General features: G+C 37.7%; 4 protein-coding genes and 3 long non-coding RNA genes across 20 annotated transcripts; 5 read left to right on the top strand and 2 right to left on the bottom strand.

Moving 5' to 3' along the window:
- The first annotated feature begins 2,594 nt into the window (after positions 1-2,594).
- Positions 2,595-3,368, top strand: LOC133724215 (chaperone protein dnaJ 11, chloroplastic-like). Its single transcript, XM_062150925.1, has one exon. It carries the CDS (start codon positions 2,644-2,646, stop codon positions 3,103-3,105), a length of 462 nt encoding a protein of 153 aa, XP_062006909.1. The 5' UTR covers positions 2,595-2,643; the 3' UTR covers positions 3,106-3,368.
- Positions 3,369-4,023: 655 nt separating this feature from the next.
- On the top strand, positions 4,024-6,629 carry LOC133724212 (uncharacterized). 6 transcript variants are annotated; one of them, XR_009853540.1, is made up of 4 exons: positions 4,024-4,552; positions 5,576-5,715; positions 5,789-5,822; positions 5,941-6,629. It is a non-coding gene; the product is annotated as an uncharacterized LOC133724212 (long non-coding RNA). The 6 variants fall into 6 exon arrangements; XR_009853541.1 differs by having other exon boundaries at positions 4,024-4,372; positions 4,471-4,552; positions 5,576-6,629; XR_009853538.1 differs by lacking the exon at positions 5,789-5,822 and having other exon boundaries at positions 6,335-6,629.
- A 2,443-nt stretch (positions 6,630-9,072) lies between these two features.
- LOC133724217 (uncharacterized) lies at positions 9,073-12,082 on the bottom strand. 2 transcript variants are annotated; one of them, XR_009853550.1, is made up of 6 exons: positions 11,947-12,082; positions 11,637-11,720; positions 11,375-11,495; positions 9,904-10,082; positions 9,306-9,747; positions 9,073-9,209 (listed from the first exon to the last, which is right to left on the bottom strand). It is a non-coding gene; the product is annotated as an uncharacterized LOC133724217 (long non-coding RNA). The 2 variants fall into 2 exon arrangements; XR_009853549.1 differs by having other exon boundaries at positions 11,375-11,720.
- Positions 10,475-12,310, top strand: LOC133724216 (protein MICROTUBULE BINDING PROTEIN 2C-like). 2 transcript variants are annotated; one of them, XR_009853548.1, is made up of 4 exons: positions 10,482-10,842; positions 10,921-11,004; positions 11,119-11,262; positions 11,897-12,310. XR_009853548.1 is itself a non-coding variant. In XM_062150927.1 (3 exons), the coding sequence occupies exons 1-3, from the start codon at positions 10,591-10,593 to the stop codon at positions 12,056-12,058; spliced, it is 498 nt and encodes a 165-aa protein (XP_062006911.1). In that variant the 5' UTR covers positions 10,475-10,590; the 3' UTR covers positions 12,059-12,310. The 2 variants fall into 2 exon arrangements, 1 of the variants encoding a protein (XP_062006911.1); XM_062150927.1 differs by lacking the exon at positions 11,119-11,262 and having other exon boundaries at positions 10,475-10,842.
- An 846-nt stretch (positions 12,311-13,156) lies between these two features.
- On the bottom strand, positions 13,157-15,908 carry LOC133724214 (uncharacterized). Of its 6 annotated transcripts, XR_009853545.1 has the most exons (4): positions 15,234-15,908; positions 14,071-14,210; positions 13,964-13,997; positions 13,157-13,845 (listed from the first exon to the last, which is right to left on the bottom strand). It is a non-coding gene; the product is annotated as an uncharacterized LOC133724214 (long non-coding RNA). The 6 variants fall into 6 exon arrangements; XR_009853547.1 differs by lacking the exon at positions 13,964-13,997; XR_009853544.1 differs by lacking the exon at positions 13,964-13,997 and having other exon boundaries at positions 13,157-13,451.
- Positions 15,909-17,463: 1,555 nt separating this feature from the next.
- Positions 17,464-19,446, top strand: LOC133724211 (uncharacterized). 2 transcript variants are annotated; one of them, XM_062150923.1, is made up of 6 exons: positions 17,464-17,891; positions 17,998-18,046; positions 18,156-18,207; positions 18,390-18,562; positions 18,656-18,763; positions 19,206-19,446. In XM_062150923.1, exons 1-6 carry the CDS (start codon positions 17,521-17,523, stop codon positions 19,365-19,367), a joined length of 915 nt encoding a protein of 304 aa, XP_062006907.1. In that variant the 5' UTR covers positions 17,464-17,520; the 3' UTR covers positions 19,368-19,446. The 2 variants fall into 2 exon arrangements, with proteins under 2 accessions (XP_062006907.1, XP_062006908.1); XM_062150924.1 differs by having other exon boundaries at positions 19,152-19,290.
- Positions 19,447-23,688: 4,242 nt separating this feature from the next.
- Positions 23,689-25,980, top strand: LOC133724210 (pathogenesis-related thaumatin-like protein 3.5). The gene is made up of 3 exons (XM_062150922.1): positions 23,689-23,889; positions 23,976-24,669; positions 25,381-25,980. Exons 1-3 carry the CDS (start codon positions 23,829-23,831, stop codon positions 25,604-25,606), a joined length of 981 nt encoding a protein of 326 aa, XP_062006906.1. The 5' UTR covers positions 23,689-23,828; the 3' UTR covers positions 25,607-25,980.
- The last annotated feature ends 1,676 nt before the right edge of the window (positions 25,981-27,656 follow it).

Raw genomic sequence — 27,656 nt, 5'->3', positions numbered from 1 at the left:
TCACTTTGGTCACTCAAGTATTACACTGTCATTCACAAAAGTCACTCAAGGGCCATTTTTTCTCACAACAAAGTGACTTTTGTGAATGACAGTATAATACTTGAGTGACCAAATTGATATATTTGAAACTTGAGTGACCAAAGTGTCGAATGAGTCATAGTTGAGTAACCAAAGTGACTATTTTCCCTAGTTTTCAAGACATAAAACGTAATTAGGGTTATGTATGAAAAATGTCTCTAAAGAATCAAAAGAAATTAGCTTCGTGTTTTGGTCTCCTAATGAACCACATATTCAGTGACTACAAAAAAATGACTTCTTAATTTTTTTTTTCTTAATAGGATTTGATGTTATTATATATCAAAGCCATGAAAACAGATCAGAGTCTAACATAACTTACATAAGAAAACCCGGGACAAACCGGATAACCTATCTAAGGCACTCTAAACTCATTAAAATCTAAAGGGATGCTCGCTAAACAGCAAGCCTAAACAAAGCAAGAGTAGTCTCGCTCTCTAAGGAATAAATATTCATCTAGTCTAATCTGTCAAGCACGCAATTGTGGTATAAATATCAACTAGAAACGTCTTAGAAAAGCCTATAAAAATTACCCCTAATTCAAAAGGCTTGAGTCCAGAATGTCTAAAAGCCGAGATAACTTAAGAGAGCGCTAAGCCCTTACCCTTAGGGTTGGAACCGGCACCATCCTCAACCTCCTCAGTAACCAACAACCTTGGAAACAGGTTGCTCCTTAGGCTATTCTTGAAGGTCTGCAGCCCTTCTCCAAAGTTGCGGCCGCTATAAACAAGCCTAGCCATCATTAACGGCCCATTGAAAGCAGCCCCAAAAACGTCTAGCCCAGAAGTCCAAATCAGGCCGGTCAAAGTCAACCCTAGTCCAAAACTAGGGTTTGCCGCCTGGTTTTCTGGATCTTCCTCGCAACTTGCAGCCGTCACCATGGTCACCATTGTTGCCAGACCAGTCCCAGCCAACCTTTGCCCCGACCCGGCCACCGCCGACACTGTCTTGGCCTTCCTGCCGCAGTCACAGATCGACCTGCAGCACCACAACCCAACTCGAGTGCGTCCTGGCCCGACTCCACCACCGGCGTCTCCATCCGCCCAAACCTGATCCCCGACGTGGTCAATCAAAGCTAGCCCACGACACAGAGCCCGAGCGCAGCGAAGGCTGCAACCGCCGACGACATGATCCTCCAGCCCACGTTTAGAAACACCACCCTTAGCCGAGAATCTCCTCAGCTGGAGTCTTCGAGAACCTTGATGGAGATCCCAGCGCCGTTGCAGAAGAGACAGGGTCTCTCCACACCCTGGTCGCCGCCATCTTGCCTCTGCATGGTCGGGAGGGCATGAGACTCCCCGCCGTCATCACGAAATCGGAATTTCGCCTTACCGGGTCGCTCCGCAAGTTTCGGAGGCCCTCTATCCATTCGCCTTATCTCCTTTTTTTTTTTTTTTCCTCTCTCTCTATGTTCTAGTACAAGGTGATATTTGACTTCTTAATATTATTCCGGTTTATAGTCTTTAAAAATGGATCCCACTCTAACACTTTTGTACTAACAAATATTTGTTTATGAGGTCACATAACTCTCGTCAATTATTACCACACATAAGAAACCAAGACAACGTAAAGTTGAAAATTTAGTCATTTAACCAATAATATCTAGACAACATCAAATCGAATATCTAGTCATTTTAACTGCAGTGATTAGATCAATTTTTTTTTTTTTTTTGAAAGATGTGGTTAGATCTTATGTTCATAGACAAGTTAAAATTTTGTCATCCATTGAGCCAATTCACCATAGACAAAATAGGGAGCTGTCGGTATGAAAAATCAACATTTCCTGCAAGAAAATATCGTGATATGTTTTTTTTCATCGAGATGCTCTAAAATGTCATATTTGGGAGAGTTGAGCTCAGTCCAAAAACAAACAGGCGGATGGACCTAACGAGTAAAGAGGGCGGGACCGGATCCACCATGTCACACCCAAGTCCAGTCCACCTTTGATATCCAAGGATCCCCCGGATTCATCTTATCCATATTCGTGTTCGTATGTGTGTGAAATCGAAATCTAAATATCCGCCGTTGGTCCACCTGTCCTACGACTCGTACTAAGCGCGTGATGTGGCTGGCCGCTGGTTTTCAGACCTTAATCCAATCCATCATCATTAATTGGCCGATGGTTTTAGCTGCTAATCCTGCGGCACGTCGGTTCTACTCCACATGCCCCCCACGTCGGTCGCCCGTAGTTTACGTGTTTGCCCTGGCCCATACACCGCTCCCAATTGTTTATTTCATAATTAAACAACCTCCACGTCTTTTCCAGTCATTTCGCTTCTCTAATCCACCGGAACTAGCTCATAGTCATAGAAATTCAATTTCTTTTTAGTCAAGTGAGAAAGAAACAAACAAACTAACTAAAAGTCATGTGGCCTCGTCTTCGTGGACACCGACGTCTCGCTGAGTCAGCTTGTCCAAATGGAATGGATAAGCCCCTGGTTCGTTAACCTAACCACGGTTAAAAAAACCTCCTCATAGGTCAAGCCCAATTTCCCTTCCTCTATAAATCACAGAGCCCCCACACCAATTTCGTCAGAAATTTTATCCAAACAATCTGAAATCCACACAATGATGTCCATTTCATCTTCGTCATTCACCGCCTCCTCATCTCTCTTTTCCGGCCGGACCCTCGTCATCGACGCTCCGAACTCGCCGTCGTCCATCAAGTTCCGTCCGATGAGCATCTCGGCCTCATGCGCATCAACGGTCGACAGGCCCCGCATCCACATTGGGACAAATCCGTCCCTCTATGAAGTCCTCGGCATTCACACGGGCGCCACGTGTCAGGAAATCAAGACCGCTTACCGCAGATTGGCCAGAGTCGTGCACCCTGACGCCACCGCAGCTAACGGTCAAAGTTCCTCCGACGAGTTCATGAAGGTCCACGAGGCTTATGCCACTCTCTCCGACGCCCAAAAGCGCGCCGACTACGACCGCAGGATGCTTATCCGGCGGCCGGTGCCGATGAGCTCTTCCTTCTCAATGTCGTCGTCGACGGGAAGGAGATGGGAAACCGATCAGTGCTGGTAGCTAATTAAACGTTAGAAAGGAAATTAACTAGACAGTTATAACAGAGCTAGTTAATCCTGGAAAATTAGATAAGCCAGCTTTGTTTAGGCGCGCATGTGTGTGTACATATAGTACAATTAGCGAAGCTCCAGATCTTTGATTTGAGCTACAGGCGTCATTTTTACAGCCTGAAATTTCATATGGGAAATTAGACTTCCCCTAATTGTGATGTAAGATCTCCTTTTGGATGGTGATTAATTAAGATAATTTTGTTCTTTTCTATATATCTTGTGCTAATTCTACTAAATTTACAGTAACTTTTAATTTAAGAATTTGAAATTTGAACACCACTGTCGATTTTCTTCCAGAAAACAATTAACGGCATAAATTAAGATGGGCTAGCTCCGCCGGTGTTAAAATACCCACTTTGTTAGTAATATTCGTATAATAACCCTTATTTTTGTTAATAATTTTTTTATATAATACGTGACGATTTTCTTAAACTTTCTTTCATTTTTCGTATTTTAAAAGAAATTTATTAAATTTTTCGTATGTTGAAGTCGAAAGTGTTGCACACTATTTATGTTTTTTTAACATATTATTGAAAAGAATGTATAAAAAAATGAATACTTTAAAATTAAATCTTTAATAATTAAAAATATTTTGTCAAACAGCTTAACGAATATTTGAATAATACACATATCTATTCTTAACATATTATACACGTCTGGTATTTTATCAGTATTAATTAAGCAAACAACCCTTAAGGTTAAATTTTCAGAAATCCCTGCAATTGCCCCTCTCTTGATAATAACGTACCGCAACCGAATTTAATTAAAAAAGGGTAAAAGAGTAACAAATTAGAAGAAAAGATAAGAGGATAAAGTTCAAATTAACGTTGAGCAGTAGAAAAATCTCAAACAGATTGAAGTTATATCCTGCCACCTCCTCTCTACGTGCAAAAACTGCCCACCTCCTCTTTACGTGAAAAAAAAACTGCTTATTGGTAGCAGCACCCTCTCATAATCTCATACACTTTAATCGACAAGAAGTTTCTAAAAGTATGTTGTGGTGCCATGGAAGATATTCAAGGTCATCCCCTACGGTTACTTTTCCTTAACAAGTGGTTTTTAATCTTACCTCCTCTGTGGTTAGTTTTATGTGTTTGTTTCAGGTATTGGTTCAAAGAAGAATGTGGAGGGAGGAAGAGAAATCAACGAAGGGACCTTAAACTGTTCAATTTGTTCATTCAAAAGGCCTCCTTCGTTTTGTTCACGCAGAACTGTTGGTAAGCAGTGTATTATTGTCCTTATTGCAACTCTTATTCATTTTGATTTAATGTTTATTGAGCCTTTCTGATTGTATGTGTCTTTTGAAATACGTGAGGGCATATGATCTGTGGATTGTGAATTGTGACTTTTGATTACACTTCTTCGGCGATTTCATCTACATTCTATGAATCAATTGGGTAATTGTTTATCTCTATCTCACTGGAAACAATTTGAAATCTGCATCGATGCCATGCTTCAGTTTGAATTATTATTAGAATGGATATATTTTTTTTTTTTTGGGTTCCAGAATTCCAGATTATTGTTGTCTTGGATTATTGCGATTACAGGGTCTTTTGGCCAGAGATAGTTGCACACCCAACTGAAAGATTTCACAATTGGATACTTGAATTCGTTGGACAGTGTGTGTTTTTTCTTCTATTCAATGTTTGCTGTCTTCTCCTTTATTTCGTGCTCATTCATATTCATCAACAGTAACCAGAGAATGTGAGTATGTATATGCATTTGTCTGTGTTTGTGTGTCAGAGTGTGTCTATTTAATTTTCTTGATTCATGTCGATGGGTTGAATTCCACCCACCATTTGTCTTATTACTGGGTCATGGAGAATGAACAAACTGAGTTGCCCAGTTTGCTATTAGGATTGTCTATAAATTGGCTCTCAATGTAAAATTGTCTCACACTTCATTCAATTTTGTTTGGCTTAGATACAATTTGGACCTATAACACAGAGAAAAGGATAGGTGAGAGTTGTGGCAGAGCAATCATAGAGTTTGTATGTGTATATTGTTGCAATTGTTTCTTTAGGAGAGTTTTAATATCAAAGTATGTATATTGGCATGGATGAAGCCTGATATTGGATTACTATTAATACTTGAAGGGTTAGTTCAGTTCATTAGAAAGTTTTACACCAGAATGAGTTCATTAGATAGTACTCGATAATCACTGTCTTCATACTCCTTCACAATTTGTTTCTTTATGATGCATCTTTTCGCAATTGCAGAAAATTTTCAATTTGGGAAAATAAATAGTAGTTTTTGCTTCTTTATTTCTGAATTATGAGCTTCTTTTGGTCATATGCACAGAAGCATCATTTTCCCTCATTGCTGCATTCTCGATCATCTTTGCATTTAGATTTTTTAGAAATTATAGATTAATGACTTGATGAGCAATTTTTGTGTTCTTTTTGTTTTTGTCATTCCAGATGTAGGACCTCTTTTGATGATGTTAAGGATAAATGGCATATGAAAATATTTTAAAGAGGAGCAATATGAATCAAGCGAGTTCTCTATATCTATTCTAATGGATTCTTCTGTTTTGAATATCCTTCCACGCCAGACTCAGGTAGGAACTTTTTCCTCTTTTCCTTTTTGCATTTTATTGTTAGATTGGATTAATTTGACATGGCTCTTTTCAGGGATTCATTCAGTTGCAACTGCTATGGTTGCATGGTGGGTGCACAAATATATAAACTTTTCATTTTTTACAGGCATATCTATTTTGGGTTTATTTTTTATTTTTTTAACCAAGTGTAGTAGGCAGCTGATAGGTTGATGGGTTAACTTGCAGGGATATTTTCTCCATCATATGTTTGAAGTCCAACTCTGCTGCTAATAAGCTAGCTAGATTAGCTCTTTTTAGTCAAGTTAATGTCTCTGGGTTTTGGTTGCATTCCTGCTGTGATTAGGGGTTCTGTAACCTCACATTGTATGCTCTAATTCTGTTAGTTAATAAAGATTGTCGTCGTCTCCTTCAAAAAAAAGTTATAAATTCAATTTTTGGGGTAGTGAAGAGTAAAAATGGAATTGGGAGAGATAAGATCTGTGCATACACAATTTATTTTAGATGTTGGGCTTTCAACTAGATGATTTCTTTTTTGTTTGTTCCGGTTCAAAGTTGATGGATGAGAATTGATTAGTTCACTTATCTCTTTCCCTTCTTTGCCTTTAACTGTTTGCTGCAGTCAACCAGGCGTTGGATGACCAATTAAACGGAATAAATTGGAGGCTGAAGAATCCAACCAAGCTTTCTCCGATAGTCAAATGGTGTGTTGACACTTTGAGAAACCTAGACTGAGAAGCCAATAGTAATTTTTATTTGTTGCTGAATATGTTAGGCATGAAGTCTCTTCTAAAGCACTATTTATAGTCCTCCTAATTCAAGTTATATATGTGGATGTATTCTTTTTTCTTCTTATAGAGTTACCATGTAAGATGCTTGAATACAATAGTTGAGAGGTTGATTTTTTTGTTTACAAACTCTGCTCAAATTTGTGCTTTTCCAGTTTGATTTTCACATGAAAACAGTTTGTCTATCAAAATAGAAAAGAAGACCAACATTTACAGGAAAAAATAAAATAAAAAGACTAATGACAAACAAAAGAGTGTGAATTTGATTATGAAAAGTAAAAGCTACATAAAGAAGAAATTATTATAAGAAGGAATAAATTATGAAAAGTAAAGTCTACATGAAGTAGGAAATGACAAACTAAGGCAGAGATAGAGTCTAACTTGAGCTCATCACATTTCAAGAAAAAAAATGCTCAAATAAACGAAAACATTAAGACCAAAAATAAAACAATAGACAAACCATAATTTTGTAAATCTCATTGATGATTACACATATGAAAAGTGGACTATAAAATGGTTTAGAATGCGGAGAGACAAATTTAGAATAAAATACGAAGGTCAGATAGATAAATTTAGCAAGTTTGACTTAAAAACAGGAAACAAAAATGCGCACGCGTGAGCGCGGCCCTTCCGCACGCGCATACGCGCGTGCAGGAAGGCTAGTAACTAATTAACTCTTTTTTTTTTGTTAGAACATAAAGTTTTATTGCACCGAGGTTAAACCTCAATATTGATAGTACATCATATGGTGCTCATGAAAATTGGAAATCATAAGCATCAACTTAAAAAATTTGAAGTTGAGCTGCCCGATTTCAATCATGAGAACCAAATAGTATAACGACAAATAAAACATTGGCCAAAGCAACTTGAGCCCAGAAAATATACATCTCAAACCACCTTAATCATCAGATAAGATGCATTCTCAAAAAAAAAAAATCATCAGATAAGATGTGTTAACCAACTTATCCAATATCATCAGATAAGGTAACAACCACCTTATCCAATGTCAAAACTACCCACATATATTCTAAAAGAAACTGCTTGCAACCGCTCCTGCCATCCCAATACCATTTCCACAGCAACATTCTCTAATCGATGAACTCGGCCATTAGGCGATCTCATTTCCTCATATTTCACCCATGCACCATGCAAAGAAAAGTAAAAAAGTCATTAGAAACAATAGACCAATATGTCATGGGAATAACAAAACAAAGGCAATTCCAAACCAAAGAAACTGTAGAGGCAAGAAGAATGCCTAAATATCCAAGATAAAAACTAGAACAGAAGACAAAGTATATACAAAACCTGAAGCACAGACAAATTGGTAGTCAAATATAAAATTTGACAAACAAAAATATAAAAATACCCACAATCGAACACCACTCCAACAAAAAAGGTGTAGAACATGAAATGTTCATCTAAAATAACGCATAAAATCTTGATAGTAATAAAATAATTTGAGGAAAAAATGTCAAGGGGCAGAAACTATAGTGCAAGAGTGTCAAATATGCCAAGATACTGCGAAAGAGAAAGCCAAAGATGGATCATTGCCCACAACAAAACAACTCTTGTCCATTTATTGGAGAACCCGCAATTCTGAACTTGCAAATCATTTGAATCCTCATGAAGACTAGTCACCAAACTTTTGCCAAGCAAATGTGTAGAGCCATAGAAAATAAACAAGGGATAGGACGACTTGCGAAGATGATCTCAATCAGAAATCCAAATATATATGGTTAACGCAGGACGTCTATTTTGAGAATAGGATCTGAAAATTAGATCTGAACAAAACTACTTCAAATTCAAGTGTGAAACATGTTCTAATTTAAAAAAAGAAGAGAAGAGTGCCCAAAGCACCAAGAGCGGATAACCGCGATGAGTGCACAAGCACTGTTAATGAATCAATACGCTTAATTGAAGAAGGAAGAGAAAGGATTACTTTTCTTTCCCTTTACTGGAGGGAAGACAGGGAGAGGCTTCACTCATCAATAGCAAAAGTTGGATAGCCCAATATCAGGTAGTCCAAAAGAGACCTGGATATATAATCAGTAGAGAAAGACTAATTTGATAGTCGATGAAAGTGCAATCAAGATGAAGAATCGCTCAGGGATCTATAGAGAGAGAGAGAGAGAGAGAGAGAGAGAGAAGCTTCATTATAGTTATCATAATCAACTAGCCTTCCTGCACGCGCGATGCGCGTGCGGAATGGCCGCGCTCGCGCGTGCGTATTGTCCTTCCTCTTTTGCTATGCATATTTGAAATGTTACTCATGAGTGCTATACATTTTTCTGTGTTGCTTATTACCTAACTCTTACCCCATACAGATATTATAAAATATTGTATATGTATTTAGCAATCCATCAGTAAAAAACATAAATGGTTGGAACAAATATGTCTTTAGCAATCCATTGTACAAAAATATGCGGTGGTATATACAAATATATATAGTTTTAATGGTTGGAACCCAGTCTACTTATTATTGAAATTGGTTAACTACCACAAAATAAAAAGATATTTAAAGGAAAAGAAGCAGAGCTTAAGAGTTCTTTTTGTTCCACTCTTTCAAAATAAGCTAACTGAGATAATAATGTTCATTTTTACTGATTTTCCCATGCACCAACCACATGAAAAATACGGAAACATGCCTCCTATGGCCCTTGTCTCTTTAGAAATTTTTCATTTGTTGAGGGCGACGATCTGGTACCATTCCTACAAATAGAAAGAATTACACAAAGTTACAGGGTTATAATCCAAAAAAATTCAATCAAATATGTACATTTCTAATCAATAAAAATGTCAAAATACCTATGAAGACGATCTATCATTTGTGTTTGAATGAAGCAAAACTTCTTTAAATACGACATTCTTTGTAAATACGCCATCTTCACCAACTATGGATCCTTTTTTAACCAGAACTTTTGTGGTTGACTCCGATACTCCTCTCGACAATGCCACATATAATTGTCCATGACTAAAAACATGATCTGGGAGGTAAACACCTACATGTGGGATAGTCTGTCCATGACTAAATTCAATATTTTGGTTCTTATATGTGACTCTGACCGTTTGACTAATATATTAAGCTCACCATAGCGAGTAGAAATTCGGACAACTCCATCGCTTGTTTCTGATCTATTCGAACGTGCCATTTGTCTTATGCGAGTTAAGCGAACCCTTGAGTAGTCTTGTTCGGGGTTGTTGGAATTTGAAGAAATTCTTGAACTTGTGCCTTCATTGTCAAATTCTTCTATTAACACAAATGAATTAGCATTTTTTTGGAGGAAATTCCTATGAGTGCATAAATCTTAACAGTGTAATTGTATTGAAGAAGTTCATGTAATTGAACTATAAATTATACTATAAAATTGAGCAATATACTTGGAACATTTGATTAAAGAAGTACCTGGAGCTTGTTCAGCTCTGTTACTTGGGCTAGTTTCCACCACGGGTCGCTTTTCTTGAGCTATTGCGCGTCGTCGTGCCAAGTATGCTTGACGTTGTGAAGAACTCATTGACTCTCGCCATTGTCGGTGCCGAGCACGCACACGCTCCATTTGGTCCATGAGTCGTTGGCGTTTGCTTCTACAAAAAATAATAAATCTCTTTAGTTTTTTTTTTCAAATGATTTTTGGTATAATAAATTTTTCCATTCTATACATTGCAACCGGTTTGCATTTAAGAGTTGCTATATATTTTTATTTTATATTTTATTTTGATCAGAGTCTTTTATTTTACTTTAGTTATCTTACGTTAGAAAGGAAAAATTTTATGAGTTAGAAAAGAGAATAAATAGTCACGTCAAAAAAAAAAAAAAAATAGGAAAGAAGAAGAGGTAAATCCAAAAAGGAAAGAAGAAGAGGTAAATCCTTCCCATCCACCGGTAGGAATACTTTTTTTTTTTACTTTCTTTTTTTCTTTGTTTCGTCCATATGTTTTCATGGTCTGTTTTCTTTGTTCTCACCATCACTTGTTTGTAAGCCCCTAGTCTTCCACGTTTGATAAGGCCCAATTCATTCCCTTCACCTAATCATGAAATATTCCCTTCATTTCCCTTTTTGTTCGATTTGGTTGATCTAACCAACCATGATTTATGTTTTCTTATTTTCTCTCCCACCATGAATTCAACCCCACCCTCTTTCTCGTCTGTACCCACCTCGTCCCCTCCCCCACGATCACCCATCAAAACTCTGCTATGCTTCCTCCTTCATTATATGGTCATTTTGGGGACTTGACTGACCACCACCACCACCTGACTTTGTCCTCCTCCGCCGCCAACGGCAACATCGACCGCGTCCTCTTCCAAGAGCTCATCGAGATCATCCCTCTTGTCCAGTCCCTCATCGTAAGCCCACTGAATCCAACACTCAATTTCGCAGAGTTGAAGTTTTTCCATCTTCTAATTTTCAATTTGATTATTCAGGATCCGGAAGCCAGCAGTTCATTTACGCGGCGCGGTTCGGTCACCTACAGCAAGACACCTTCGAGAGGCTCCTTATCCAACAAAGTAAGAATGATTTTTTGTTTGTAACTTGTCAAACAACACTTTGGCAATCCCAAATTGCTTTTACAAATTTGTTAAATCATGTAGCCATTGGACTAAAATGTTCTACATTGGCAGCAAAATTAAAACGAAGTATGTTGGAAGAAAAGGCCGAACCAATAAAGCATGTCATTATCAAAGCTTACAATAGAGTACATGATCAAAAATAGAAGAAATATATCTAAATGCTATCTTCTGTATGAGTAAGCATTGACCGAGAAGGTACGGGTTCCTCTTTCTCTGTTATGTGATCTGATTACTTTGTTATCCACCACCTTAATAAAACTTTCTATAGTAGTATTACAATAAAATGAATAAGGCCAATATGATTAACCTGTGTGCAGATAAGTGTCCCTCCTTATGTAATTGAGTAGTAATGCAAATTGAAGTGGAACTGATGTGATTCACTTTTTGCACCCGTGTCGAAGCCAAAGCCAATCATTCATCTAAATAACCTGAAAGAACAATATATAGTTAGTAGGAAAAACAGCAAACAGAAACCTCCTGAACCTTAAGGAAGTAATGATGTAAGAAGAATAATTTAGTTCGATCCTTTTTTCTTTTCTTTTTTCCCCTTTAGTTTCTTTCTTTGTTACCTGCCATCAAAATTGGATCTGAACCGTTATGATTCACCTCCATAACCCGTCAAGAAGCCAAAGCCAATTATTCATTTAAAGAATCTGTATAGAAAGAACAGTCTATAGTCAGTAGCAGAAAGATAAAAAAGAAAGTAGACATAGTTTGGGATGAGGAATGAGAAAATTCATCTCAATAACCTGCGCACTAAAAACTGGTAAGCTATTGAATAACATTAGATATGCATTGAAATTTATTTATATTTCTATTTTGTATGCAGAAGGTGTGCAACACGTTTAAAAAAGGGCTGGGCATTGGTCGAAAGATTACCAGAAGATGGAAGCTTCAAAATTGGCCATGTGGTTTTTTTTGTGACTCACCTCCAAAATCAGTGAAGAACCTCTGTAAAAAGAACAATATAGTTACTAGCAAAAACAAATAAAGACGTGCTAGCAGCAGTGAAAAAGGTCTTCATAGATATAGTTGGTACCTTCAAATGGTTGTGTTTGCAGTGAGAAGGAGGATGAACGTAATTACTTAAATTTGGGCATAAATAAATGAATTGTGGCAACTGGTATGTAGTTAATTGTGGATATTTGTAATCCATTTGTACTTGCAGTTGGAACTGCAACTTGCAGTTGAGACTTGGACGTGGTCATAAATCAAGGAACGTGTATATGCTCTTTCTGTTTTATTTTTTTTTTGAGATTTGGACGTGGGAATGGCTGATTGATTTTGTTATTATCTGCTTTTTTTGTTTCTTTTCTTTTTTGTTTCCTTAATACATGGCTTATCTATTCGGAACGTGGCCAAGGTTTGACAGTTTGACCTATTTTCTAGCATGTCTGATATCTTTCTTTCAAACATTATCTAAATCCATACGTTTGGTTTACTTGTATGCCCTTGAAAGAATAATATTTTAAGTTTAAGCAATTTAATAAACGAAGGGCAATTGTTGGGATTTTAGAAAATTTAATACTGATATATATATATATATATATATATACTAGCCTTCCTGCACGCGCGTATGCGCGTGCGGAAGGGCCGCGCTCACGCGTGCGCATTTTTGTTTCCTGTTTTTAAGTCAAACTTGCTAAATTTATCTATCTGACCTTCGTATTTTATTCTAAATTTGTCTCTCCGCATTCTAAACCATTTTATAGTCCACTTTTCATATGTGTAATCATCAATGAGATTTACAAAATTATGGTTTGTCTATTGTTTTATTTTTGGTCTTAATGTTTTCGTTTATTTGAGCATTTTTTTTCTTGAAATGTGATGAGCTCAAGTTAGACTCTATCTCTGCCTTAGTTTGTCATTTCCTACTTCATGTAGACTTTACTTTTCATAATTTATTCCTTCTTATAATAATTTCTTCTTTATGTAGCTTTTACTTTTCATAATCAAATTCACACTCTTTTGTTTGTCATTAGTCTTTTTATTTTATTTTTTCCTGTAAATGTTGGTCTTCTTTTCTATTTTGATAGACAAACTGTTTTCATGTGAAAATCAAACTGGAAAAGCACAAATTTGAGCAGAGTTTGTAAACAAAAAAATCAACCTCTCAACTATTGTATTCAAGCATCTTACATGGTAACTCTATAAGAAGAAAAAAGAATACATCCACATATATAACTTGAATTAGGAGGACTATAAATAGTGCTTTAGAAGAGACTTCATGCCTAACATATTCAGCAACAAATAAAAATTACTATTGGCTTCTCAGTCTAGGTTTCTCAAAGTGTCAACACACCATTTGACTATCGGAGAAAGCTTGGTTGGATTCTTCAGCCTCCAATTTATTCCGTTTAATTGGTCATCCAACGCCTGGTTGACTGCAGCAAACAGTTAAAGGCAAAGAAGGGAAAGAGATAAGTGAACTAATCAATTCTCATCCATCAACTTTGAACCGGAACAAACAAAAAAGAAATCATCTAGTTGAAAGCCCAACATCTAAAATAAATTGTGTATGCACAGATCTTATCTCTCCCAATTCCATTTTTACTCTTCACTACCCCAAAAATTGAATTTATAACTTTTTTTTGAAGGAGACGACGACAATCTTTATTAACTAACAGAATTAGAGCATACAATGTGAGGTTACAGAACCCCTAATCACAGCAGGAATGCAACCAAAACCCAGAGACATTAACTTGACTAAAAAGAGCTAATCTAGCTAGCTTATTAGCAGCAGAGTTGGACTTCAAACATATGATGGAGAAAATATCCCTGCAAGTTAACCCATCAACCTATCAGCTGCCTACTACACTTGGTTAAAAAAATAAAAAATAAACCCAAAATAGATATGCCTGTAAAAAATGAAAAGTTTATATATTTGTGCACCCACCATGCAACCATAGCAGTTGCAACTGAATGAATCCCTGAAAAGAGCCATGTCAAATTAATCCAATCTAACAATAAAATGCAAAAAGGAAAAGAGGAAAAAGTTCCTACCTGAGTCTGGCGTGGAAGGATATTCAAAACAGAAGAATCCATTAGAATAGATATAGAGAACTCGCTTGATTCATATTGCTCCTCTTTAAAATATTTTCATATGCCATTTATCCTTAACATCATCAAAAGAGGTCCTACATCTGGAATGACAAAAACAAAAAGAACACAAAAATTGCTCATCAAGTCATTAATCTATAATTTCTAAAAAATCTAAATGCAAAGATGATCGAGAATGCAGCAATGAGGGAAAATGATGCTTCTGTGCATATGACCAAAAGAAGCTCATAATTCAGAAATAAAGAAGCAAAAACTACTATTTATTTTCCCAAATTGAAAATTTTCTGCAATTGCGAAAAGATGCATCATAAAGAAACAAATTGTGAAGGAGTATGAAGACAGTGATTATCGAGTACTATCTAATGAACTCATTCTGGTGTAAAACTTTCTAATGAACTGAACTAACCCTTCAAGTATTAATAGTAATCCAATATCAGGCTTCATCCATGCCAATATACATACTTTGATATTAAAACTCTCCTAAAGAAACAATTGCAACAATATACACATACAAACTCTATGATTGCTCTGCCACAACTCTCACCTATCCTTTTCTCTGTGTTATAGGTCCAAATTGTATCTAAGCCAAACAAAATTGAATGAAGTGTGAGACAATTTTACATTGAGAGCCAATTTATAGACAATCCTAATAGCAAACTGGGCAACTCAGTTTGTTCATTCTCCATGACCCAGTAATAAGACAAATGGTGGGTGGAATTCAACCCATCGACATGAATCAAGAAAATTAAATAGACACACTCTGACACACAAACACAGACAAATGCATATACATACTCACATTCTCTGGTTACTGTTGATGAATATGAATGAGCACGAAATAAAGGAGAAGACAGCAAACATTGAATAGAAGAAAAAACACACACTGTCCAACGAATTCAAGTATCCAATTGTGAAATCTTTCAGTTGGGTGTGCAACTATCTCTGGCCAAAAGACCCTGTAATCGCAATAATCCAAGACAACAATAATCTGGAATTCTGGAACCCAAAAAAAAAAAAATATATCCATTCTAATAATAATTCAAACTGAAGCATGGCATCGATGCAGATTTCAAATTGTTTCCAGTGAGATAGAGATAAACAATTACCCAATTGATTCATAGAATGTAGATGAAATCGCCGAAGAAGTGTAATCAAAAGTCACAATTCACAATCCACAGATCATATGCCCTCACGTATTTCAAAAGACACATACAATCAGAAAGGCTCAATAAACATTAAATCAAAATGAATAAGAGTTGCAATAAGGACAATAATACACTGCTTACCAACAGTTCTGCGTGAACAAAACGAAGGAGGCCTTTTGAATGAACAAATTGAACAGTTTAAGGTCCCTTCGTTGATTTCTCTTCCTCCCTCCACATTCTTCTTTGAACCAATACCTGAAACAAACACATAAAACTAACCACAGAGGAGGTAAGATTAAAAACCACTTGTTAAGGAAAAGTAACCGTAGGGGATGACCTTGAATATCTTCCATGGCACCACAACATACTTTTAGAAACTTCTTGTCGATTAAAGTGTATGAGATTATGAGAGGGTGCTGCTACCAATAAGCAGTTTTTTTTTCACGTAAAGAGGAGGTGGGCAGTTTTTGCACGTAGAGAGGAGGTGGCAGGATATAACTGCAATCTGTTTGAGATTTTTCTACTGCTCAACGTTAATTTGAACTTTATCCTCTTATCTTTTCTTCTAATTTGTTACTCTTTTACCCTTTTTTAATTAAATTCGGTTGCGGTACGTTATTATCAAGAGAGGGGCAATTGCAGGGATTTCTGAAAATTTAACCTTAAGGGTTGTTTGCTTAATTAATACTGATAAGTCCAAAAATCATGACCTGTTTTGATTGTAATCCGGACGAAAAGTTTTGTTAATTGCGGTCCAGTAACTAAGCATCCACATCAGCTTACTTTCCTATATTAACATGATGAGTAACTTCTACTTTTTCATATACCAAATTTACCCATAACAATATTACTCAAAACAATCAATAATTTATGCATCAATAAATTGAGAGTTAATGTTGTTTTTCAATCAATTTGGTATTCATAAAAACCATATCAATTATAATATGTCATCAGCACAACAAAACCCTTAATTGATGCATCGTCATTAAGAAAAATTATAACTTATATAAAATGATCATACCTTACCATCATTTTTCTACACCCTATATCTTGTCTCTTTTCTTATCCTTTATTCTGATCACTTTCTTCTTATTTCTACACATGTATTATAGAATTATCATGTTGTTCAACTTCATTATACAATCAAATAGATATTCTAGATGGGTATTCATAAGAAGGTTTTGATCCATCTAAAGATATAATATTCTACATTGTATCTCTACCTTTGCACCTTAGGATAAATCGTACAAAGGAAAGGGATTCTAGAAAGGGTGATACATTTTTCATATCTTAAGGGAAAGGCAAGTTGCTATGCTTCTTTTTTTCCGTACCTTTAGATTAGGAACAATGTCAAAAACTAAGTTTCTCTTTTTACATTACCTTGTGCATAGATATGTTTGCAATTTTGATACCTAGTGCAAAGGTAATTTCTTAAGGGGAAAGGCAATCTGCAATGATTCTTCTTCTTCTTCTTCTTCTTCTTTTTTTCTACCTTTTTATTAGGAACCATGTTTAAACTACCTTAGTCTTTTTTCATTACCTTGTGCATAAAAATTTGCATTTTTCATATCTATTACAAAGGTAGAGTAGTGTTGGTTTCTTTTTCTCTACCTATTAAATAGGAATAATATTAGAACTCGATCATGGACTAGTCTATTACTATATCTCTAGGTATTGTTGTGTCAATAACGCTACTTAGTTTGTTTTATTTTTTCTTTTTTGACTATGATATAGATACACTACATTGTTTAAGAATTTATTGACCTTTCATGTAGGTACATGATATGTTTACATAGATTTAAATGCCATATTATTTATTATAATTACCTTGAATAGATTTTAAGAATTTGAAATTCAGAATTTGAATATTTAAATTGAAAAATAAAGTCCCAAATTATAAGATTTTGATTAGTTTCCTTTATTTACCTTAAAGGGCAAAATGGACAACGAAAAAAGTAGTTGGACTGCAATTAAAAACGAAAAAGTGGCCGGACTATAATGAAAATTGATGTAGCAAATTGGGTCTTGATTTAAATACCTCAAAAAAAAAAAGGGTCTGATGCTTTCTCCGTAGGAATACGATTGACCCTATATGCAGCCCATGCAACTATGGGCCCGTTTGAAGGCCCAATTAAAACAAAGGAGAAAACACCGCCGCGCTCTGGTTCCTAAATTCATACACGCAAAAAAAAAAAAAAAAAAAACAGATAAGAGGAAACAGAGCGCGGCGGTAGAGAGAGATACTGGGATGGCTCAACTGGGAAGACTGCTGGTAAGGCAATGCCCGGCGTTGCAGCACCACTGCTGCTCCTGCGTCACACTCAATCATCTCTTCTTCTCAACCTCACTTCCACTAAGCACAAACCCTAATTCCCGCCGCTCTTCTTCCCCGGTAATCTACTTAGCTACTCGCGGCGTCCATAAACTAGTCCGCGGACTCCGACGGCGCGACGCTCCTCCGGCACCGTCCGATCTCGACGGTAACAGCAGCGGTTCCGATTCGGAGTCGTCGATTACATATAAGAGCCGCAACGCCTTGAAACGCGACGCTCGGCGCGCCGTCCGGTGGGCTATGGACCTCGCGTCCTTCTCTACACCTCAGCTCAAATTGATTATCAGGTAGGGCTGGAAATTGTGGTTCTCTCTGTAAATTTTGATTGTTCGAATTAGCTATTTTAGTGTGGATTTTAGTTTCTAAGTTGCCGAGTTTTGTTGGAAATGGTAGAGTGGCTTCTCTGGACCAAGATGTATTGGATGCTGTTACGTTAGTGAAGGTGCCACCACTGTAATTGAACTTTGTGGTTAGTTTATTCTTTAACGTAGAAATGAGTTTCGGTTAGTCATTTCATGGTTTTAGCTAAGGTGTTTGTGTTATTGCCGCAGCGATTTGGGAATGATGTGCGAGAAGGAAAGCGAAGGCAGTTCAATTATATTGGTAAGAATGGAACTTCTTTCTGTTATGGTTATTTACAAAGCTAGAGTTCCGAGTTCGCGACAGTTAGTCTGAATTGTGATTATGTTAATCAGAATATTAAATGTTCTTCTTAATTACAAAGCTGGAATCTACTTCATTTGGATCATTTTTCGTATGTTCTTATTTTTTGAATTTGTGTTTAGCAAAATTGCTACGAGATGCGGACCCTGAGTTGATGGATGCTTTGATTCGCGCTACAAAAGACTGCGACCAAAAGAAGTTGCAAGATTTATGTGGTTCGGAGGCATTGAGCATTGACAATGAGGAAGAAGAAGAAGAAGAAGAAGCTGAAGAATCTGATAGCGAGGAAGAAGAGGTATGCTAAATTTAGTTTGGTCAAAACTCTACGAGTTTAGTGGTTTGCAGAAATAGTTCATCTTATTAGTTGAGCTTTGATCCTTGGTTGCAGGGTTCTCACATTGATGTAGCAACCAGATGGGTTGAGGGTATGATCAATAAGGACACTAATATCACCAATGAAGTTTATTCAATTTCAAATGTTGAGTTTGACCGTCAGGTGAGTGGAATGGCATCTCTACAACCTTGTCTTTAATATCAAGTAAATGTAATTACAAACTCAGGTGAAAGATTGTTTCCATCTGCATATGTTTTGGGGTTTCTGTTGTATATGGGAGGTGGTTATTATGCAATTTCATTCCGTACCTTTTTTATAGTCATAATATGGGAACCGAAAAGGGTTTGCAGTTCCATTTACAGCTAGGCTACTTTGTTGTTCATTTTTTACTCCTACTTTATAATAGTGAGAGGTGTGGTTGAGTGAGATTGTTGATTTTCCACTAAGTCCAAACATGGAGGGCAATTAGCATGCACTCAAACCACCAGCTTGTGTTGTGTACTTAGAACCCCAGCCCATAAGCCTCATTCAAATGTTCTCACTGGAACAGGAAGCATTGCATTCTGTATCTTGGCTGTTTGCTAATGTCAGCCTCACATAACAGGAATTGCGGAAACTGGTCCGGAAAGTACATTCAGCTTTGGAACGCTCAAGCAATTCTGAGGAAAATAAGGAAAAGATTGATGAGGCGGTAGTGGGTGCCAAAAAATCACTCGCCAGGTTCCTACGTGCCCTTGCTAAAAGTAGCCTAATGATTACTCTATAGTGTTTAAATTTGTATCATTATTTTCTAGTCAATACATTATAATCTTGAATAATTTGAAGCATGCATTTGTTTTTCCTGAGTTCATGGTGTTGAGTCTCAATAATTCAAGTATCTCTTACCGGGTAAGTAAATCTAGTGACTAGTTGGTCACCATGGGCAAAGGGGTTGAAGTTCATATGTTGTGAGTTTGATGCCGACAGTGTTGTTCATTGCCTGCACATAAAAATTTCTCCGTACTATGTGTGCCTGTATCTCGTATGTTACTTCTGGTTGATACTTTTTCTTGATGTCCAGTATATTAATTGGAAAAAAGATGAACTTGTAGTCTTAGTTCAGGTTGGCTCTACCAGTCTACCTTGTAGCTTGTAGCCTATTTGTAGTTTATTTCAGTTTACAAAAAGAGTTAATCTCAAGTCTTTATAATTGAATTGTTGGCCCAAACAAAGAGGATTAAGAAAAGGTTTGACGGATTTCTTTTAAATTTTTTGATAGACTGGATAGGCCTGGACCTACTCATTCAACCCAATTAAGAAATAAGTAGTATGAAAAGGATTGCTTGCTTAGAGTGGGCATGGTCTTTTAATGTAGTCAAAGATAAGATTGCTTAAAGTTCCTTGTTTGTTTACAGCATATAGGGCTTGGCTGTGACACAGAGTAACCTGCAAATTGGGCTTCCTTTTTTTGTTGTTTTTTCTCATAACCTTTTAAGCTTGTTTAGATAAGTCCCATTTTGTTCTGTATGGGTCTTAAAGTTCTGAACAAGTATAGGGTGCTTGTTTACACATATATGAATTGCTTTGGTCATTACTGATTAAGTGGTTGATGAGAAAGGGAGGGGAAAATGGTGGAAAGACAAAAACTGCTAGTCAGGTCAGCCACGGGGATAATACAAATTGTAAGCTAAGCTCCAAGTGACGGTGTTAATGGGACAGTAACAGATTTGTCATGGTAGACAACAAAAAAGTTGGGTGTCATCTAAATTAGCAATTGTGCATCGCAATAATGATGTTTTGTGTAACCAACTTCCCTTGCTTTTTGCATCAGCTGATTTGATTTATTATTTGAGCATTTATCTGAAAGTTGTTTGCAAGTTGTTATCATACTCACTTAACAAATTGATTATAAAGCCATTATTTCTTATAATCAACTGATGTTGTATGATTAATTATTCTTATACCCGATTGAACTGTGTGAACTAGATCCTGAGAAAGGATTTATTCTCTTATTGGCATTGTCACACTGAAAATCTACTTATGACTTGACTCTTTTGGCTCGATATATGTAGAGTTTGAATATGTAGGCACATCTGTTATCTGTATGTTGATTTCAATATAATTTCTCGTTTAATCACCTGTAGTCCCTCTTCAAAGTTCTATACATTCTTCCCCGACCAAGAGACCCTTCCTGTAGTGTTTCTTGTAGTGTTCAAAGTAATTACCAATTTGACTGACTGAGTTGTACAAGAACTTCACTTGCAAATGCAAAGGAAGTTGTGGTAGCTTGACATGCATGTATTCATATTTGATACATAACTTGATAACCCGATCTTTTAAGCTTATATGAAGATATTTTAGTGTCATTTTCCCGCTATTTGGGGAACCAGCTGGCCTGGCTCAGCGACTTTTTGAGTTTTTGATTGTAATAAATGATATGGAAAGGAAGAATGCTTTGTGACGAAACTGAATTTGATATCCTGTGGTGGTCCATATGGAGAGTGATGGAGTTGTGATTCTTCATACCTCTGGTATTTGAGTAGTTTCCATCAACGAAATCAAAGAAAACATAGATTTGGCGCAGTAGATAATTGATTGTGGTTTGCTTCCATTTTAGACTTTAGAGGATTTTTTCAGACCGTTAAGGTATAGGTCTTCAATTTGAGGAGAGTCTGGGTCTCATTGTGTGCTTGTATGCGATTCGCATTTGAATTTGACTCTACTGAACCAGCACGGGAGACCAGAGAGCAGTATGTGGGGGACAATGGGATGAGACAAGTGATATGCCTTTGTGGCAATACGACGAGAAGAGTAATATAATACTTAGCACTAAAACGAGAATTAATTATGTTTATCACGTGATGTCATATTATTTAGTTATTCACTCACAACTCGCGGAGTCTAGCCTATCCACGTTTCGCATTAGATGGTAGATACGAACATAAACTATTATCACATCATTTTTTAACATTTTTTTTTTTTTCAAGTTCTGATATCACTTGTAGTTGTGACTTGTGAGCAGTGTGTAAAGAGAATAGAGTAAACTAAGCTGCTGCCTCATGCAATTTGGTTTATAGTCGAATCTGTTGGAAAAAAAAAAATAATGAAGGTAAGTAGCCCTCCATAGGTTAATTTGTGGATCTTCATGACTGAGTATTTGTTTCTGTCCCTTTTGTTGTTCCTGAATTGCAATCAAAATAAATCAATGATGTTGCAACTAGTTCAACTAGTCTACGGTGGTGGCTGCGAAGCCTGTGACTTGGTAGATAATGGATCATATTATTTTACTTGATCGAGATTGGTATTTGATAAGTTGAGACATTTTAAAAGGGCAAAAAATCTTCTTCAGATTAAGAAATGTCTGAGTAGTTGTTTTCTGGTGTAACCATATTTCAGGAACAAGTTCTACTTGTTTGAATATTCTGAAAGCTAAGCAGTTGGAGAAATAATCATATGTGGGTTTTCAGGCACAGTCGGGGAAGTTGAATCTAACCTTAACTATATTTTCTTGCTGTTCTACTTAAGGCTATGGTTGGTGTTTATTATAGTAACTGGTCAACTAAGCAGAAGAATTTTGGTGGTATTGTTGACCTTGCTGTGAATTAACCAGTAGCAAGCAAAATGTAAAAGAAACGTGTGCTAATTGCCATAGAAAACGCAAAAGCCCAAAAAGACTGCTGAGGCTGCTAACCGCAATTGTCATACTTCAATTCCGGCCGACTATTCACAGAAGAGAAGCCTAGTTACTACAATCTGAAAAATGTGTTTCAACATGAAATTAAATGAGAGACACGTATTCCGGGCGAATAGCGTCGTGCTATTTTGCTGATAAATGTGATGTGGTTCAAGAAATGAGAATGGTGAGTAGAGTTTCTAACTACTGACCATGTACTTTCATTACTCTTTGTATATGCTTTCTGTTGAATTGCAATTTCGGGGTTTTGATTCGCCTTGAATTAGAAGTGTCGTGTTCAGGACTAGTTTACACTTTACAGCTTCATATTTGTGTAATTGATCAAAGTCCCTTTCAAGCGAAAAAGCCAGTCGGGAGTCGCAAGTTTCATAACTTGTTTGTGTTGGTTGGACACTTGTGTTAGATTTTTCATGGTCATGGCGTACACGATCAATATTGTGTTCTTGTCCAGATATCATCAGATATTTTTAGGCTATGTTAACAATGACTCCAGGTGTGGAACCCCCATATCCGGGTTCAAATCCCGCCGACGCTTATTGGAGTTAAATCCCAATATATTCTTGGTGAGCAGGGGGGAGGAAGCGTTTTGACAAGATCCCCCGAGCACGGATTAGTCTCTGTGCCTAGGAAGCCTTTTAGGACACCGTGTGATTAAACAATAAAAAAAAAAAAAAAAAGACTCGTATTTGAGGTTTAAAATTGCTTCCTTCCTACATACTATAACTATATTAACTGATGACTGGACCACATAAAATAAATGCTGCATTAGTCGGTTGGAACCTGCAAACCTCCTGTGCAAACCCCTTTTATTTCGGATAAAAATGTTGATCCTCACCATTTTTGTGAATTCTGAAGTGTTGTATCAAAAAAAAAAAAAAAAAAAAAAGAAAGTGTTGTTATATGATTTAAAAATGGAAAGCAAGACCTTACGCCTCTTGTCTAATCGGAGTGCCTAATGGTTTTACACATTTACTTGCTTGTGAAGTTAGGCTATTTAGAATTGGAGGCTATATTCGTAGGAGCTGGTTAGTACCTTCGCTGAAAATAGTTGAGATGTGTAAGCCCTGTTTTTTCAAATAATGGAAGAAACAAGAGTGTCAATGTTGATGAGAAAAAGAACTAAAAGAAATTCTGTTTTCTTTCCAATATGAATCGAAATATTTTCTCATTTTTAAATCTTAATCTGCAGATCAAACGGGACTTTAATCTGCAGATATAGACTACGCGCGCAAAACATATAACCGCCGTGGCCGTGCTGCCAGGCGCGAAGTGGTGAAACCATCTTGGACTCTGGCTGCTGCTATAACTGTTCTGACCAAAATAACCTTGCAGCTAGGGGAAGGCTACTGACTTATTGGGCCCCACCAAACTCCGAGACGGAAGAGTTATTTCCGTTATAAATACACAATCCTCCTCACCTTTTAAGAACCTCTCTCACCTCCCCCCTCTGCCCTCTCCTTCGATCTCCGCACATTGCTGCAACTGAAGGACACACCGCTTCACATTTCATCCCACCATCCTCCTCCATTCTCACCAGCTACCAGCAGAGCTCAAATGGCTCCATTAACACCTTTCTCGCTCTCTCTATTAACCCTTCTCGGTCTATTAACATCAGGTAAATCCATCTCTTCTCTTCTCTTCTCTTCTCTGTGTACATATTATTTCCAATTTCCGTCAACAGTAACCTTAATTCCGTTACAGGAGCGCTGTCAACGACATTCACAATGGTAAACAAATGCGAGTACACAGTGTGGCCGGGCATTCTCTCCAACGCCGGCGTTCCGCCGCTTCCGACCACCGGCTTCGCTCTCCAGAAAGGCGAGACCAAGGCCCTAACCGCCCCCGCCTCCTGGGGCGGCCGCTTCTGGGGCCGAACCCTCTGCACCCACGACTCCACCGGAAAATTCTCCTGCGTCACAGGCGATTGCGGCTCCGGAAAGCTAGAATGCTCCGGAAGCGGCGCTGCCCCTCCCGCAACTCTCGCCGAGTTCACCTTAGACGGTGACGCCGGCCTTGACTTCTTTGACGTCAGCCTCGTCGACGGTTACAACCTCCCTATGCTGGTGGTTCCCCAGGGTGGGACCGGCACCAATTGTACCAACACCGGGTGCGTGGTCGACCTTAACGGCGTTTGTCCCTCGGAGCTCAAGGTGACTAGCGCTGACGGAAGCGAAGGCGTCGCGTGCAAGAGCGCGTGCGAGGCGTTCCAGCAGCCGCAGTACTGTTGCAGCGGCGCGTACGCTACACCCGACACGTGCAAGCCCTCTTCCTACTCGCAGGTATTCAAGAACGCGTGCCCTCACGCGTACAGTTACGCATACGACGATAAGACCAGCACCTTCACATGCGCCAATGCCGATTACACCATCACCTTCTGTCCCTCTCCGAACACCAGGTAAATTTACACAAATATCCCTATTCACTCTCATTTTCACTTTACAGTTAAAAAGGGTAATTTTGTCCGGACAAAAGCCTGTCAATATGAACGTTAGAAGGGGATTTTCTTCACTTTTTGTCCGTTACGGCCGGCTTAACTGCAGAAAGGTCCCCGTTAGTGCATACTGAAATGGGGCATTTTAGTAATTTTGAAAAAAAGTCTGTAGAACTGCTCTAAACCCTATAGAGCTGTTTGCGGAATCGTGTAGCACAATTTTTCATGTAGTTGATTGGTTAAGATCGAATTGAGTAGTAGCTGGTTAATTAATAGCTGTTTAGATGCGGAAGCAAATAATCAATAGCTGTTAGATCAGTCACTTTTAGCTGCAGAACGTTAGCCAATCTTTCAAGTAGGTCATTGATTAAGATTTAAGAATTAAGTAGTGGTTAATAATGGTAGGGGAAGCTGTGCCATGGGTCAATTAAGCATTCATTCCATGTGGTCTCCAATACAGAAGCTAAATATTTATCGTGCAACCAACGATGCATATCCCACGCTAAAAACGCAGATCCCTATGCTTTCAGAATATAGAGAGAGATTTGATTCCCTCTTTTCAGTGCTGCGCACACACACACACACACTCCAAACGAACCCCCATTATTTTCTGCAACGGGTCAATTATAACGGTCAAATTTTACTGAACGTTCATTGTCATTTTGTTATTTACAGTCAGAAAGCTTCACAAGGGCAAACCACCCAGCCGGCTCAGACCAGCAACTCGACGGAGATAAACAGTACAATGGTGTATGAAGGCTCCGATGACGGAAGCGAAGCATGGTCGTCGTCGTCGTCCACGTCCGTCCACGTGTTCTCATCACATGCAACCGCGGCAGCCGTCAGCGTCACGGTGGCTGTTTGGCAGTTGTGGCAGCAAGCACCTCTTCTAACTTGTTAGATGGCCGGTTTTGGGACGTGGTCCCCCGCAACTTTTTTGGTTCTAGGCCTTTTCCTTCCTAAGCATGGGCCATGTGATATTGGGTCCCACATTGTGCCCGTCTGACGCGGATTCGAGTCAGGCAGACGGGTAAAGCCCACCCACCTGGCAGCTACTACTAGTTAAAACGACACTATCTAGTGAGGCGGACGGGATGTCGTTGTCTATTTGCCTCTAAAAGCCAAAAGCCGATTGACACTGAATTTTGGAGCCACAGCTTAGGTTAGCGGTTAGGCCGTTAGGTCGAGTATTAGGGAATATATTCTTTATTTATTTACCATGTCATTCCAAATAATCTTTTACATTAAATGGAGGAGTGTCACGATTCATTTTTATGTTGGAGATTTTTACTGAGATATGATGTAAGTTAACTAAACCACCCCATTTGGACTTTTTTTTCTCTTGTAATTTTGTCACGTACCAAGCATTTTGTATTCTTATACTAATTCAATTTGGCAGCATATGAAGCATGAATGGAAGAATAATTCATGTGATATAATTTAGATGATCTTAATGCGCTAGATAATGTAAACAAGTATTGGAATGTTCAAGGCGTGGAGGATGATGCTCCCCTTGCGATGACCTTAATCAATGAACGGTTAAGAACACATCACTGTCCACTGTTCATTGAATAACTTAATTAAAACTTTTATCGGCCTTCCTCACCATTAGTTTCCCAATCAACTATAGTTTTTAGGTTGCAAAAAAAACCTAATTCTCAATCAGTGTATTACTCAATTTATTAAGTATTCGAATTTCTCATTCTCAATCAGTTTCTCACATAACTAAAATTTTGAAGTGTTTACGTTTGCATTTCTTTACTCCTCGACACAAGCATGTTCGGTCATGAATCATATATGATAGGGACAACTACAATGTCGATCATGTGAGGAGACATAATCATTGTAACGTTATTCGGTACTAGCTAACTGACTAAGCACGTAGATTTTGCATAAACATCATAGCTATTAGCTAACAAAGCCATGGTGCGATGGTCCCATCCCATGCCCCATTAATTTTATATACTCCAACTCATGTCCACATTATCAACCATGCATATGATTTACATGGATCTTGATGATCCTTTGAAGCAACGTTTGATGATTACTACTTTAAATTGTGTTTTACAATAACAAAACGATTATGATTCGAGCGTCTTTAATTGTTAGTTTTTACTTGGCTGAAGCGTGGAATGCAAACACTCTTACATCAAAAGAAACAGCTGAGAGAGAGACGCATCAATTGATTAACCATCCAGATATTTATGTTATCATATCCAGATGTTATCAAAACAAACACTCTTACATGCAAACACTCCTACATCAAAACAAACACTCTTACTCCTGAATATGTTATCATATCTTTGATTAACCATCCAGATAGACGCATATAGCTAATATATTAATTTTGTGTTTAGTGGACTTGATTAACCTAATTAACAAATTGTCAGACGTCCATAAACCTATTGGTATTCTTTCATTTGAATATGCATTATTGCATGGTGATGGGTTACACGAAGAAGGAACAATAAGAACATTATTTAGGCCATTAATTATCAGCTATATTAATCATATACTCTTTATCCAACATAAACCTTGTTTAAGGCAGACAGTGGTTGTGTTGTCTAGTTTAGCAGTACCTAATTGCAGTATAATTAGCATTGTGTATAGATTTGTGGGTTAGAATAGGCCAGGGGAGGCAGAGGTCGACATCAATGAAACCAAAGCACGTAAATCGTTAATATTAATTTCCTCATACACATGCTTTCTTGCTTGTATCAAAAGGGGTGGGCCGGCGCTTGTAGCCAAGTCTTCCTCGATATGACTCACACCCACGATCGTGGGTTAGCTTAGCTGACTTATCGACACCACCAAGGCACCAACAGAAGAATATTCACCCTTCACGCTTTATCTTATCTAGTTTATATATATATAACTCTGCTTAGTTTTCATTAGTCAAAACCCAGAAGCTTGTTCTTTACCACTAGTACCTGCATGCAGCACAGTCTTCC

The sequence above is a fragment of the Rosa rugosa genome, unplaced genomic scaffold (genome assembly GCF_958449725.1).
Source record: "Rosa rugosa unplaced genomic scaffold, drRosRugo1.1 SCAFFOLD_139, whole genome shotgun sequence".
Lineage (NCBI taxonomy): Eukaryota > Viridiplantae > Streptophyta > Magnoliopsida > Rosales > Rosaceae > Rosa > Rosa rugosa.
The sequence above is the reverse complement of the archived record's forward strand: the minus strand, read 5'-3'. Positions and strand labels throughout refer to the sequence as shown.

What these genes read in the sequence shown, in the direction of transcription:
- LOC133724215 (XM_062150925.1), top strand. Translation starts at nt 2,644, where the DNA reads ATGATGTCCATTTCATCTTCGTCATTCACCGCCTCCTCATCTCTCTTT.
- LOC133724216 (XM_062150927.1), top strand. Translation starts at nt 10,591, where the DNA reads ATGTTTTCTTATTTTCTCTCCCACCATGAATTCAACCCCACCCTCTTT. An exon ending in CTCTTGTCCAGTCCCTCATC is followed by an intron (nt 10,843 to 10,920) that starts GTAAGCCCACTG and finishes TTGATTATTCAG; the next exon opens with GATCCGGAAGCCAGCAGTTC. An exon ending in GAGGCTCCTTATCCAACAAA is followed by an intron (nt 11,005 to 11,896) that starts GTAAGAATGATT and finishes TTTTGTATGCAG; the next exon opens with AAGGTGTGCAACACGTTTAA.
- LOC133724211 (XM_062150923.1), top strand. Translation starts at nt 17,521, where the DNA reads ATGGCTCAACTGGGAAGACTGCTGGTAAGGCAATGCCCGGCGTTGCAG. An exon ending in CAGCTCAAATTGATTATCAG is followed by an intron (nt 17,892 to 17,997) that starts GTAGGGCTGGAA and finishes TGGAAATGGTAG; the next exon opens with AGTGGCTTCTCTGGACCAAG. An exon ending in ATGCTGTTACGTTAGTGAAG is followed by an intron (nt 18,047 to 18,155) that starts GTGCCACCACTG and finishes TTATTGCCGCAG; the next exon opens with CGATTTGGGAATGATGTGCG.
- LOC133724210 (XM_062150922.1), top strand. Translation starts at nt 23,829, where the DNA reads ATGGCTCCATTAACACCTTTCTCGCTCTCTCTATTAACCCTTCTCGGT. An exon ending in TCTCGGTCTATTAACATCAG is followed by an intron (nt 23,890 to 23,975) that starts GTAAATCCATCT and finishes ATTCCGTTACAG; the next exon opens with GAGCGCTGTCAACGACATTC. An exon ending in TGTCCCTCTCCGAACACCAG is followed by an intron (nt 24,670 to 25,380) that starts GTAAATTTACAC and finishes TGTTATTTACAG; the next exon opens with TCAGAAAGCTTCACAAGGGC.